This window comes from Dendrobates tinctorius, unplaced genomic scaffold (genome assembly GCF_039654945.1).
Source record: "Dendrobates tinctorius isolate UK_male_01 unplaced genomic scaffold, ASM3965494v1 ptg000103l, whole genome shotgun sequence".
NCBI classification, from domain to species: Eukaryota; Metazoa; Chordata; class Amphibia; order Anura; family Dendrobatidae; genus Dendrobates; species Dendrobates tinctorius.
Window position 1 is genome coordinate 34,098,617 of NW_027361771.1, and position 15,390 is coordinate 34,114,006.

Consider the following 15,390-nt stretch of genomic DNA (forward strand, 5'->3'; position numbering starts at 1 on the left):
CATGCTTTATTCAAAACTCATGAAAAATATGGAATCCAAAAATATGTATAAAACCTATAACTAAGGGTGTGCGCACAGTGCACGTTGCGGAATCTGCTGCAGATTTGCCTAAATCCGCAGGTGACACCTGATCATGGAGCAGGTGCCAAACCGCTGCGGAATCTGCACAAAGAAGTGACATGCTGTGGTTTTAAAACCGCAGCAATTCCGCGTGGAAAATTGCACACTGCGGTTTTCATTTTTCATTGACTTAAATGGTACTGTACACCGCAGCAATGGATCCACAGGGCCAAAACCGCTGCGGATCCGCAGTAGAATCCGCAACGTGTGCACACACCCTTAGGGGGCTTGGGCGCCAGAAATGTGTCAGGTTTTATACATATTTTTGGATTCCATGTTTTTTATGAGTTTTGAAAAAAGCCTGAAATAATTTGTACCTATTGTTGGAAGAGTGTGCCGCTGATTTCCTCTTACCCTGGAATCTTTGGCTGAACTTCACCAGCACGACTGGCACCCGACACATAGATTCTAACCTTCAGCATCGGATGACATGGCGTGGTGAGCTTACAATCCGCCCCCTCTATCAAACTGCTCAATACTTATGTCTTACAAATGAACTTCACTGGGGTGCGGGTATAGGAGAAAAATGGGAGACAGAGCTACAAACCCCAGCAAATGTATGTTCTATTGAAGGGCAGAACCACAAGTCTCAGCACGGTTGTATGTTGTTATGTAACACTGGAAGGCAGAGCTACACGAGCCAGCAGTTTCAGGCTGTAGGTATGAGGTAGGACATGATAGTGAGAAGGAATTAAAGGAAATCTCTACAGCTCCCAGCACGTCCACGGGACTATTAGGGGATATCAGTGGGCAGGCATTGCAGTGAAGAAGGAATAGGGTGCACAGCGTCTATTATTGCTGAGCGCCTTCTTCTGACGTCACATGACCGCACCACAGGTCCTGCAGTCACTGAGTAGAAGCCTGCCCATCCTATAGCGCTGATCATGTGATTGTGACGTCACGCCAGGTCCTGCTGTCACTACGTATCTTGCCCGTGACCATCCAATAACGGTTTATCGTGTAGGTGACGTCACGCCAGGTCCTGCTGTCACCATTTAGCAGCTACATAAGACGTTCAGGTCGTATGCCTTGTAGTCACTGCTGTGTACATTGTATAGGCCTCTGTCCAGGTTATGGGCAGTCTCACTGGTTTTTGTGATTTAGATCTTGGCTTCTCTCGCCACGAGCCGGCTTCCTAGATCCCTATTAGATGTGTTCTCCCCATGTAACGTGCTGCTCGGTAGGTATCTCACCTCTGGGACCCGCATTTATATTCCCGTTGCAAAATGTCGCTGCAGTTCTGACGCCCGATCGCCGCTCCATTCATTGTCTACGGGGCTGTCGGAAAAAGCCGAGTGCAGAGCTCAGCAGTCCCATAGAGAATGAACAGAGTGCAGGTCAAGCATGCGCACTGCTGCCCCATAATAACAGGGGTGAACACTTCTTCTGCCGAGCAGTCACATCCCCACTTATCAGCGATCCTGTATTTTGGTGATCATTTGTTTTCACAGGAGAAAGGTGATCAAATCCACGGTCACATCTACCCCACTCATAGCAATTCAGTGACTGCGAGCGGCTCTCGCGGGGGTGCTGGCTCCCATCATTGTCAGATGGGTGCAGCTCCGTGTGCTGGATGAATGATCCATCATATATATATATATATATATACATATACTGTACATATACGATCAGCAGTCTCCAGCCTAGAAGTCTACACTGTTTGCCGGATGTAGGGAACATGAATATAGAAACCAAATCACACTGAATATCATAGAACTAGTCACGTCTACGGTGCCCCCCAGGAATAGGCTTTGTGCTACTTATGGCTTTTTTGTTGTTTTCCCAAATATTAAAAAAAACTTGTATAAGCAAAGCACTGTTGATTATGAAAGATTATTATCATAGTAAGCACATTCCTAAACTTACTGTGATAATAATGAATGAATCGCTATATAGCGATGATATATTCAGCAGCTCAGAGGAAACCTGTACAAACAATATCAGGCATTAACAAGTAACACATAATTCATTCAAGAGGACAACCCTGCTTACAATCAATGAGGAAATAGGGGTGACGGGTAAGGCCTCTTTCACACTTCCGTTTTTTCATGTCAGTTAAAATCTGCCAAAAAGGTGGAAAGCGGATCCGTTGTAACTGATGCAAACGGATGGCAGCGGAACAGCAGTCCGAGAGAGAGAGAATTTTCCACCACCAGAAAGGATTTCAGGGTTAAATTACCGGCTGACTTCCTTTCTCTGAGCATGCGCAATGTAAAATGCGGATCCTACAGCAAAAAAAAGTTGCAGGGTCCGTCCAGGCATCCCGGCGGACGCAAACATTTTGGCGGATCTGCAAAAAACCGATCCAACGGATGGCCATCCGTCACGATCCGCCGGTAATGCAACTCAATGGGGAAAAAAACGGATCCGCCAAAAAAAATGGATCCGTTTTTTTCAAAAACTGGTGGATTTTGACTGATGGTCAAAAACGGAAGTGTGAAAGAGGCCTAAGAAAGGGCTTGTAGCCAGGCTTGGTCTGGCCCACAGGAGAATCCTCCAGTGGGCCCCTGAGTGGGCTACCACCTACTTATATGAGCAGTACTTGGCACTTCCGGGCCATAGAAAGCCATGGCGTATGCCAGCGCATGCGCAATACCGTTTTTTGGCTTTGCCCACAGTTGGGCAAAGCATACTGGGCACACGCAAGGGACCATTTGAATGCACACGCGCAGTAACTATGCTATCTGTGATATTCACAGAAACGAATACATGCAGCAAGACGAGAGGGGGTGGTGGAGACAGACAATAAGCCCCGCCCGTCGGACCGGACCGATCATATTTACATACACCGTGGGATGAATAAAAACGGTATTTATGGATCATTGGTGGGGATTCAAGGGGTATAAAAAGTACTTGTATAATGCAGAGCTGACACTAAACTGAATGATATTTTTATATGATATGCGAAAAAAGTGGTGACAGAGTCCCTTTAAAAGACTTTATTCTTACTGTGTGTGTTTATTTAACCCTTTACTTACTATAGGATTAGTAAAGGAGAGGTGTCTTATTGACACCTCTCCATTACTAAGGTGGGCTTAATGTCAACTTACAATAGAAAAGTGACATTAACCCCTTATGACCCCACTTGCCACCGCTACAGGGCAAGTGGGAAGAACCCGACAAAGCTCCAGAATAGGCACATTTAATAGATATGCCTTTTCTGGGCAGCTGCGGGCTGCTGTTTTTAGGCTGGGGGGCCCATATTCGTGGCCCCTTAACAGTCTGAGATTAGCAGCCCGCACCCGTTAGTTTTGCCAGATTGGTTAAAAATATAAGGGAAAGCCCACGTCGTTTTTTTTCATTCTTCCCTGCTCGCACTGTTGCCGACAGAGCAGGGAGAATGACAGCCGCATTCAGCACCACATGCAGGGGAACAGCGCTTACTGTAGCGCTACTTCCCCTGCGGCTGTCCGTGTGGTACTGATGATGTGACGGATGTGCCACACGGACACGGATATCTCTGGTACCGTGTTTTCCGGTACCGGAAATATCTGGATATGTGAAACCGGCCTTATATAAATTTGTGATTTGAGGATAATGTCACATTTGTATGTAGCTGAAAAGTGGGGTTCTGAAGTTGGTTACTGGTGGGTCGTTGGTACTCCTGTCCAACACTGCTTGTAGCTTATGGTCTTTTATGATAAAGTTCTACATGTCAAACTGCATGAGCCGGTCATCAGCCAATATCCAAGAATTAGTGTCCATTGTAAAGAAAGGGCAGATTCTGGATATATTTTGGGACATAAAGATCAAGAAGAACAATTGGCAAAAAAAAATTTAAAATAAAATACAACATAAAACAATTAGGGCATTGTGGTTACAATAATTGGTCCAACCATAGAACAATATGTCAGTCACGATGAGTACATAAAGATATCGATGGATACAAAATTCCAGGAAATACAAAAAAGATCACTCCTCATGATCTTTGTATTTAAAAGTACATGATTATACTTACACAATAGAAACAAGAAATCTTGAAGCCATAAAAAATGATACCAACCAAATGGCCAAATATATACTGAAAAAAATGCGAAAAAAAATTACACAAATTACTAAAATATAAAAATAGTAATTACGCAAGAGTAATCATGACAGACACATTAGGGCTGCAGCATTGTATTGCCATACCCTAATTGCACGAATCACTTAAAGGAAACTTGTCATATCAAAAAAACGCTATTTGCCGGCAGATATGGGGTTAATCTGCAGGGTGTTAGCCTGGCTACTGGGAGGAAATAAACTTCATTTCTCCAATCATCCTCGGGTTTTCAGCCGTAGAGGCGCAGCTTCAGTCACTGCTCAGTACATAGTGAGCAGCAGCTGTAACTGCGCCCAGCACTGACTGACAGCCGGCTCTACCTTACATCAGTACAGAGCTGGCTGTCAGTCAGTGCCAGGGCTACAGCCACTGCTCACTATGTGCTGAACGGTGACTCAGATTGCTCTTGGCCCACCCCTATGACTGAAAGCCTGAGGCTGCCGGGAGGAATAAACTTAATTTCCTCCTGGTAGCGGCCAGGCAGTTTTAAGACACTATAAGGGTGTGTGCACACGCTGCGGTTCCGCAGTGGATTTGGCCGCAGCGTACAGTACCATTATTCCCTATGGGAATAAAAAACCGCAGTGCAGACGGTGCAGATTTTTCCGCGCGGTTTTCCTGCGGTTTTGAAACCGCAGAAAGAATTGACATGTCAATTCTTTCTGCGGATTCCGCTGCGGTTTGCTATCTCCTCCATTGTGGAGATGAAAAACCGCAGGGCAAAACCACAGAGCAATCCGCAGGTCTTTTGACCTGCAGATTTACCTGCGGATTTTACAAAATCCGCGTGGCCAAATCCGCACCCCAATCCGCAGTGTGTGCATGTACCCTTAACCTGCAGATTAACCCTATATCTGCAGGGTAATAGCGTTTGTTGACATGACAGGTTCCCTTTTAGTAAATGGCCTACTGTATAGACCACAAATAAAAAAAAACCCATTACATATAATACCCATCACACTCCATAACGGAAGGACCAAGTAACACACGCTGCCCAGTATCCCCAAAGGCTAAAAGTGAACTAATGTGGAGGAAGGAGTAGGATCAGTGCTAGTAGGGGATCGAGAACGTCTGGTGCGGAAGCTTTCCAGTTTTCTCACTGAAGTAAACGGCCAGATTTTCAGTGCTGAGATCAGTGAACGGGGTCTGCACTTTGGGACTGAGTGACAAATGTCACATTATTATTTGGATAGTGCGTAAATGAAGGTAGTGAAGTAGGCTTGTTTGTTCTTAACCCTTCTCTCTGGATTTTTTTTCTTGAGGACCACACCCCATTGCTAGAAAGACTACATTTACATATAGGGAAGAGGAGGCCATATCTCAGAAGAGGAGATTTGCAGGAACATAAGAAAAAACAGATTCAGTAAAATAGAATCATGTACACCTAGTAAAAAAAAATTACACATTTAAGGCAAGTGACAGTCCTGCATTAAGTATGAATTTGTATCGGAGGAAATTTGCTGACAGATGCAAACTTCTCCACAAACATTTGACACATGTCTTATTATAATGTTAGGCAGCTAGATCAGGATATGAGACTCAACCCCTTCAACCCTGAGCCACTTTGTGTTTTTTTCTGTTTTTGCCTTTTCCTCCCCTTCTTCTAAGATCCTTTTTTTATACTGTATTTCCACAAATATAGCTATATGAGGGCTTGTTTTTTGAAGAACAAGTTGTACTTTTGAATGACATCATTGGTTTTACCATATAGTGTACTGGAAAATGGGAAAAAATTCCAAGTGAGGTATAATTGCAAAAAAGTGCAATTCCACAATTGTTTTTTTTGGGCTTTTTATTTACCATGTTCACTTTATGGTAAAACTGACCTGCAATATGATTCCCCAGGTCAGCACGAGTATGCAGATACCAAACGTATATACTTTTTTATTTAAGTAGTGAAAAAATATTTGTAAATTTGTATGAAAAAAAGTTTGCTTTTGTTGCCATTTTCTGAGACCTGTAGCATTTTCATATTTTTTGGATATAGGGCTGTTTGAGGGCTTATCCTTTGTCCTCTGATATAATGTTTTTACTAATCCCATTTTGGGATAGATATTAAGTTTAGATTGCCTCTTGCCTTTTCTACAACATAATTGTAGCCAGAGCATATAGAGGAAAACATGCACATGAAAACCAAATAGATAGGATAAAAGGTAATTTTTATTATCACAAAATAAGTTTAACTATAGAACATGGCGTACACAGGGTGATGACAGCGAATGGTCAGAAAACAAGGGGCACCACAGCTAAAACAGGTAATACTCAGAGCAAACATGATAGACAAGTTACTGAAAGAGGGACAAATGTAAGTGAGGTGTAACTGAATATTCAAAATAGTAGTAAGCTGGTAAATAATTCTCAAGGAGTCATCCAAAACAGCACACCTATCAATAAAATTGTAAAAGAGTCCTAAGTCAGACATGTGCAGAGCATGGTTTATCTGAAGCTGTAGTGTCACCACCCCAACGCGCGTTTCGGCTACAGTTCCTTCTTCTGGGAGAGCTGCATACGGAGTACACCTCAACCTGCGACTGGTAAAGGCACATGATGGCTGATTAAATAAGCTGAGCCCACATCAAAGTCAGGGACACGATATATACAACAAACGGATCCAATAGCAATCAATTTTTGTTTAGATGAAAAAGTTATGCAGATAAAACTTCTCTGTCCGGCTAAAAAAATTGATTGCTGCTGGATCCATTTTTTTTTTAACAGTCTATGGAAAACTGATCAGTTAAATAGCCAATTGTTATTATTCTGTTTGAAACAAATATGTTGTTTTTTTTTTTTCTTGGCTTATTCATTTTGTTTCAAACGGATGATTACTGGCCGTGATTGACAGCTATCTCTGCATACACACTCATACTGGATGTCAGTCACTAGTAGGATCACACTGGACTTATATGTATACAAACACTAGGGATTTCTATAAATGAAATACAAGGTTTGCTGAAATCTTTCCAATAAGAATATATATTCTGATCAGCTCCTCCTGCTCTATAACATCCGTCCTGCTGATCAGATGCTATTTTTTACATGACAGGTTCCCTTTTAAGAGAAAAATAGTAATTTTCAGAAAGCAGGAGAGGAAAGTTTATAAAGTAAGAAACTGAACAGAGCAGAGAGCAAAGCAAGTTTATTTGCATCTTCATATGTAGGAGAATTAAAAAAAAGCAGTCAAAGGCCAAGATAAGAGGTTAGAGATTGAGTCAATAGGCATGGTAAAATCTCTCATAATGAATATCAAAGGATGGAAAGTGATAAAGCCATGTTGCAAAGAGATCCAGAACAGGCTGGGTTTGCACTGAGGGCAGGTCACAATCTGTACTTGCAGAGAGAATAGGTGGAAGAGTCCGATGGCATGGACTTCAAAAGACAATGTGAGGATTTTGGGCGAAAGACCTGAAAAGCCGGGAAGTGGAGGCTGTAAGCCAAAAACTTTGACTCCTCTACCTTTTCAGATGCTGACTCTATCATAAATGATTGTTAATTAGCAATTAACAAATTTGCTGTTGTAAAATCATAACATCAGGCTTATTCTCCCAATCACGTAAATAATGGGCTACTGAGAACATAACACATTTAATTGAAAAAATATAGAATTAAGATTTAGCATTAATGTTTCCTTGATACTGTACAGAGCGCCATTCCTGCAGTGCATGTAGCAGTCACTTGATCTGCTAGCTTCCTGTGATGTTCCATTGGTTTTCCTTCTGGCCTCCAGCCTTTGACTGTCCCAGTGGGGATGTGGAAGTCCACTCACGAATGCCCTCTTAACACAAGTTTTTGAGTAATGTCACCATGAATAGAAATTTCCACTTCCTTGATGCGCTAGTTGCCCATGCAATGTGTAGTGTTTTTCAACAGCCAATATCCCTGTCGGATATAACTCCAAACTCCTATATGAACAAAGCCAAAAGCTAACACAGCATCTGCGTAGTTAGATGGAGGAGAATCTCACTGGAGGACCCCTCCAACCAAATGAATATAAGAAATCAATTCTTCTTCTGAAGTCTTTCTCATTTTATGGTCTGTGGGTTTCAAAGGGTTTTACAAGCATAGTCTCCTGACTGCTTTGATATCGGGCTTGGATCGACAAGTACACACTGAGTAGTTGGGTTGCAAGTGAAATCTGTGAGCTACTGCTAAAAGTAGACGACATTTGTATGGGGGGTGGGAGGGGGAGGAACAAAAAGTTGGTTGTGATGGTTGACCAGAGCTAGCCTGGTAGTGGTTGCAGTTAGGGATTTTACTGATTACTATGTGGGGAGTAAAAGTTGCAGACATTGCAGATATTGAGGAGGGAGACAAGAGAGGGACTGTGGCTAAGCTGTGAATGAAGGACAGATCCCCAGCCACTATCTGCCCTGTGACCTTCACAGCCAGAAGAAGATTAAGCCCCGTGGTCTCTTCCTGTGATTCGTCTAGGCTACCATGTTACCAGAGGTCGATTTGACCTCACAACAGGCAGTTGGCATCACTTTACAGAGGAGGAAGTCACCCACTAGTGGCTCACGCTTTAGCAATTTTTACAGGTGTAAGAAAAAATTTCCGTAAAAGAGTGATTTACAATTTTGCTATTTAGTACACTGGCTATCAAATGGAGATATGTTTATTGAAATGACAACAACCGTTTAAGCTTTCTTATATATAAATTTACAAGCTGTTTTTTTCCTTAAAATGTCTACAGCATAAGAACCCTCAAGCTGATGTCTCATATTCCCAGCCTAAATCCTAATTTTTGTGACTGAACTGCTGAGGATGGACCAGGTCAAGAATAAGACTGTCAGCAGGTTATTAAGCTTCACCCTGGAGATCATCTATCTGTTGACTGGAGAGGTGAGCAATATAGGGCACTCACATCGAGCAGCTTTCATATTTTCTTTCTGCTTCTTGCATAGATATAGGATTGGAGAGGTGAGCGATACTGGGAATGTGCATAGTGATACTTTTTAGAGTTCCCCTACATTCACAGGATTACTCGGTAGTAAGGCAGACCTCTGAAGACTGTACCAGCTGTCCTTGCGTGTCAGAACAATGGTGCAGAATCCCTATCACTTTGCCTGCACCTCCCTTATTGAGGCAAGTGCAAAACAATGATCAGAAGATCCTGGACCTCACCAACAAGATGATTGAGCTGCTGACCGGAGAGGTGAGCGCTGCTGGGAATACTGGGACATTATACAGTAACAGAAGGGATGATGTGTCTGGATGATGATTGTGTCATTGTGTGTCAGGTTCCTATAAGGTGTCAGGATGTTACTGTCTATTTTTCCATGGAGGAGTGGGAGTATATAGAAGGACACATGGATCTGTACAAGGACGTCATGATGGAGGACCACCAGCCTCCAACATCACCGGGTAAGAGGAGACTTTGAAGAAAAATCCTTTTTAGGGGCCTTTTTGTGACCCTCCTTGTAGTTGGCATCATTATAAGATTGTGGTCACTCCGGTCCGGCTCAGAAACCAGCGGATCCTCTCAGCACACAGAACTTGCGTTGGGAGGATTCACAAGTTTATAGTCACACAGAGCTTACAGCAGACGTATCGATTTGGACCGGACAACTCCTTTAAGTTATGTGTAATAATGAGAGATGACACAGGGAAAAAGTATTGGACACTTGAAGACAGACGTGTAGAAAACCATGGAAAGTCATGACACCAGCTAAAATCTATCAGTAATTAGAAACAATCCTGCCACTTGGTGAAAAATAATATCCGCTTTACAAACATTAATTATATATAAAACTAAAGCCTAATATTATGTAGATCCCTCTCATGCTGCCAACAGTTTTGACCCAGGTCTTCTGAAGGTGTCTGTCACGGGGCAGTAGGGGGAAAACAGGAGAAGTGGAGCCAGGGCCCCTGCACAGCCCCTCAGGCTAAGGGGTGCACTGACTTTCCTTAACTTGGGGGTACACTTGATGGTAGTGAGGCCCAAGTCCCTAACCTGTCCCTATCTCCTGTTTAGCCCCAACCCCCTCCCCAGGAGGTGAGACAGGGAATAAAGTAAACTGCACCAAAACCCAATGAAAAGGTAATACAGACACCTCGGGGTTAAATGAAACAAAAGACAAGACTTAGCTTGCTCTGCTGCAATGCTCCAGGACAGCAGAGTCAGCCACTTGAGAACAGCATATGACTGAAGCACCACAGAACTCTGTCAGCTCCTGAACTCCAGCTTGGTTGGTCTCCAAAGAGGAACAATATCACCAACGGTTAGCTGGTGCACCTGGTGGGCTTATATAGGAAGGTGGGAGTGGTTTCCACCTGCATAGATAATTAATCACAAAGCAGTAACACCAGCGGCCACTGGGGGCAAAAACCAATAATAACCCCCGAGGGCCAGAAAGGAAGAAGGTTTATATAAGAGAGTCCAGACTCTGACATATCCAAAAATGGATCATGACAGTACCCCTCTTTCAATGAGGGGGCCTCTGGACCCTCAACACTGCACCTCACCAGAAAAGCACCTACGGTGAGGACACCTAGATCCACCAGAGTTCACCTCAGCAACCACCTGACTCTCAGGTTCATGGCAAACGTGGGCTGATGGAGGTGGCAACGTATGCTCCGGAGGCGCCACAAATCTCCAGAGCGCCGACCTAGGGAATGAGTTGTGTATGGGCATTACTGGGGGCAACCCCAGCTGGTAAGTCCCCGGACCGGGAATGGCCGACACCCGATATGGCCCGATCACCCGAGAACTCCAGACTTCTGCAGCACACTTCCACCGGATGTTTTGGTGGACACCCATACGCACTCATCCACACACAAGTCCGGACCTGAACGTTTATTGCCACGCACACGTTTGCCACAAGATGGTGAACTCTTCACAGAACTGACAACAGAGGCGTCCCCCTGTGTCGTCACACTCACAGCCCCACAATGCTCAGAAGGAGTCACCACCCTACTCTGACCCCTCCTCCCAAGAGGACTCAGGCACCCAGGGTTAGCATGTGGTGAGGGTAGAGACTTGCCCCTACTCCCTGGCAGCACCTCTGCTGTCCCCACTGGAGTAGATGGGGATGGTTGTAGAATGACGGCAGAGACAGTAGCTCCCAGGCAGCTGCCCTCACATGACTGACCCCAGCCGACTACTTCCCTAGACCGCCAATCTATTACCGGGTTGTGTTTTTCCAACCACGGGAGGCCTAAAACAATAGGTACTGGCATTCCCTCCAAGACATAGCATGACAGGGACTCCTCATGATGAGCCCCTATACGCAGATGTATGTTATCCACGACTTGGGTCAACCTCCCCTGGCTAAGTAGGACAGAGTCAATGGCCTGAACGCTTAGGGGTTTGGCTAGCATCCTACACCTCAGGCCATGGGTCCAGACAAAGTGAGCATCGACCAGATTGACTCGTGCTCCACTGTCCACAAGCACCGGTAGACCCTCAGTCTCCCTGCCAAGCACCACCTCCGCAGGCAGGTTACACTGAGGGGAAAAAATGGAGGAAATATACACTCCCTGGTCGCCTCCCTCCACACGACCAGGGGGAAGCGGCTTCTTAGCTGGTACAGAAGATTTGGCTCGCATTGGGCAGACTCCGATGAAATGACCAGTCTGCCCACAGTAAAAACATGCCCCCCACCACGGCGAACTGCAGGTAATACCGTTTGGGCTCCTCCCACCTGCATGGGTTCATCCGTTAGCACTGGTTTGTCCTCCTCCATGGCAAGGACTACAGAGGGCACATTTGGTGTATGTCTCTCCCTGAGACGTCTATCCACCCGGATGGCAAGGGACATGGCGGTCTCCAACGACCTGAGGGTGGCGTACTTCACCAGAGTATCCTGCAACTTTGGGGACAGACCCTGCACAAAATGACTCCTAAGGGCAGGGTCATTCTACTGTGTGTCAGTGGCCCACCTCCTAAACTCCGAGCAGTACTTCTCAGCAGGCCTGCCCCCCTGCTTGATCTTACGGAGTCGTGTTTCCGCCAGGGAGACGCCATCAGGATCTCCATGCACCAGCGCCAGTGCCACAAAAAACTCATCCACTGATCGTAAAGATGGTGAATCGACCGGCAGGGAGAAGGCCCAGGATTGGGGATCACCTTTAAGAAGGGACATAATGATTCCCACCCATTTTTTCTCACTCCCTGATGAACGAGGACGGAGCCTGAAGTATAACTTGCAGGCCTTCTGAAAAACCAAAAATTTATCTCTCCCTTCAGAAAACCTGTCAGGGGGAGATATCTTGGGTTCTGGTTCAGCCTGAACCTGAACCAAGGCCCCAAACCCCACCAACTGCTGCAGCTGCTGCACCACCTCACCACGCAGCACCCTAAGCTCATCAGTGAGGGACTGAAGCAGTGTGGCAAAGGCCTGCATTTGGGCCATGGCTCACCAGAAAAAAAAATGCGTGGGTTGGTGATAATGTCACGAGGCAGTAGGGGGAAAACAGGAGACGTGGAACCAGGGCCCCTGAACTGCCCCTCAGGCTAAGGGGTGCCCTGAATTTCATTAACTTGGGGGTACACTTGATGGTAGTGAGGCCCAAGTCCCCAACCTGTCCCTTTCTCCTGTTTAGCCCTGAGCTAAACCCCCAACCCCCTCCCCAGGAGGTGAGATAGGGAATAAAGTAAACTGCACCAAAACCCAAGGAAAAGGTAATACAGACGCCTCGGGGTTAAATGAAACAAAAGACAAGACTTAGCTTGTTCTGCTGCAGTGCTCCAGGACAGCAGAGTCAGCCACTTGAGAACAGCATACAACTGAAGCACCACAGAACTCTGTCAGCTCCTGAACTCCAGCTTGGTTGGTCTCCAAAGAGGAACAATATCACCAACGGTTAGCTGGTGCACCTGGCGGGCTTATATAGGAAGGTGGGAGTGGTTTCCACCTACAAAGATAATTAATCACAAAGCAGTAACACCAGCAGCCACCGGGGGGGGGCAAAAACCAATATTAACCCCCGAGGGCCAGAAAAGAAAAAGGTTTATATAAGAGAGTCCAGACTCTGACACAGATCCAAAAATGGATCGTGACAATGTCCTATGGTGTCTGGCACCTAGACATTAGCTGCAGATCCATTCAAGGGATTGTCTGGGAATACACCTTTTTTAATCTAAAGGCTTGTATATGTTTAATTCCTTAATGACCGCCGATACGCCTTTTAACAGCGGCAGTTAAGGGTACGTATTCCTCAGCGCCACTTTTTAACGGCACTGAGAAATAAGTGTAAAGCGCCTCCCCCCCCCAGCGTCAAAAAATCTGAGGGGAGATCCCGGAGAACATGATTCGGGTCAGTTTTTACCGTCCCCAGTGTTGCGATCACCGGTATTCACCGTATAAACGCGACCAGAAAAAGAAAAAAAAGTCTGGTTTCCTATTTATTTCTCTCTCCTCTGATATGATCTAGCACATCAGTGGTGAGAGAAATGGGGTCCCTCGAGCCTCCCGGTAGCTCCGATATCCCCCGGTCCCTTCGTCTCTGTCCCCTGGCCCTCAGCGTCATCTTCAGGGAAGAAAATGGCGGGCACATGCGCAATGCCCCTGCCGAGATCTGCCGGCCGGCACCTGGCAACAATAAGAGATTTTTCGTATTGGTTCATGTTGATCACTGTGTGAGACCCTATCACAGTGATCAAAATAAAAAAAATAGTAAATCTAACCCCCTTTATCACTCCCATAGGGAAAAATAATAAAAGTATTTATTTCCATTTTTCCATTAGGGGTGGGGCTAGGGTTAGAGCTAGGTTTAGGGTTGGGCTAGAGTTGGGTTAAGGTTGGGGCTATGTTTGGGGTTAGGGTTAGGGTGGTGGTTAGGGTTATGGTTGGGATTACGGTTAGAGTTGGGATAAGGGTTAGGGGTGTGTTGGATTTAGGGTTGTAGTTAGGGTTATGGTTAGGGTTGGGATTAGAGTTAGGTGTGTGTTACGGTTAGGGTTGTGGTTAAGGTTGTGGTTAAGGCTGGAATTAGGGTTAGGGTTGTGTTAGGGTTGGAGTTAGAATTGGGGGGGTTCCACTGTTTAGGTACATCAGGGGGTCAAAAAGTGAGCATCTGTTCTTACTTTTATGACCCTGGGCTTCATTTTAATTAAAAAAAAGGTAGTAGCAGAAAACTCATTTAGTTCTTTAACCCCTTCCCGACCTTTGATGCCACATACGCGTCATGAAAGTCGGTGCCAATCCGACCTATGACGCCTATGTGGCATCATGGGGAGATCCGCATTCCTGCGGGTCGAGTGACTGGTGTCACTGAAAAGTCATAGGAGGCTTTGCCGCCCCCCCCCCCCCCCCGTGGCTACAATCGTTCTGATTGGAGGTTTAACTTTCAACAGCCAATCAGAGCAATTGTAATATTTCACCAATGAAATTAGGTGAAATATTACAATCCAGCCATGGCCGATGCTGCAATATCATCGGCCATGGCTGGAGACCTCGATCTGCCCCCCCCCCCTCCGACTGACGGGAGCGATCTGCCCCCTCCACCGACTGACGGCGGCGATCTGCCGTCGCCATCAGTATCTGCTCCCCCTCCCCTGTCCTCTGCTCCCCCCGCCTTCCAATTCCCCCCCCTCCCCGGTACCTCCTGAGTCCCGGTGTCCCTCCCGGTGTCGCTCCTCCATCCTGCATGGGCGCCGCCATCTTCCAAAATGGCGGGCGCATGCGCAGTGCACCCGCCGAGTCTGCCAACTGGCCGATTCATTAATTTATTCCAGGTACATTTTGATCACTGTGATAAACCCTATCACAGTGATCAAAATAAAAAGTAAATACCCCCCCCCCCCTTTATCACCCCAATAGATAGGGAAAATAATGAAGATAAAGAAAATATATTTATTTTTAATTTTCCATTAGTGTTAGGGTTAGGGTTGGAATTAGGGTTAAGATTAGCGTTAAGGGTGTGTTGGGGTTGGTATTAGGGTTAGGCTTGTGGTTAGGGTTGGGATTAGGGTTAGGGGTGTGTTGGAGTTAGGGTTACGGGTGTGTTGGGGTTAGGGTTGATTTAGAATTGAGGGGTTTCCACTATTTAGGCACATCAGGGGGTCTCCAAACGCGACATGGCGCCACCATTGATTCCAGCCAATTTTGCGTTCAAAAAGTCAAACGGTGATCCCTCCCTTCCAAGCCCCGACGTGTGCCCAAACAATGGTTTACCCCAACACATGGAGTATCAGCGTACTCAGGAAAAATTGCACAACAACTTTGGGGGGTTATTTTTTCCTGTTACCCTTGGGAAAATAAAAAATTGGGGGCTAAAAAATTATTTTT

At 45.6% G+C, this 15,390-nt stretch overlaps 1 protein-coding gene across 1 annotated transcript in view; it reads left to right on the forward strand.

The window, feature by feature from the left end:
- The first annotated feature begins 1,009 nt into the window (after nucleotides 1-1,009).
- The window catches only part of LOC141100157 (uncharacterized), a 111,063-nt gene continuing 96,682 nt past the window's right edge, over nucleotides 1,010-15,390 (forward strand). Inside the window, exons 1-5 of the mRNA XM_073588435.1 lie at nucleotides 1,010-1,300; nucleotides 2,820-2,928; nucleotides 8,853-9,001; nucleotides 9,138-9,314; nucleotides 9,400-9,523. Of these exons, the coding sequence (XP_073444536.1) occupies nucleotides 8,924-9,001; nucleotides 9,138-9,314; nucleotides 9,400-9,523 (379 nt within the window). The 5' untranslated portion in view covers nucleotides 1,010-1,300; nucleotides 2,820-2,928; nucleotides 8,853-8,923. The remainder of the gene's footprint in view (nucleotides 1,301-2,819; nucleotides 2,929-8,852; nucleotides 9,002-9,137; nucleotides 9,315-9,399; nucleotides 9,524-15,390) is intronic.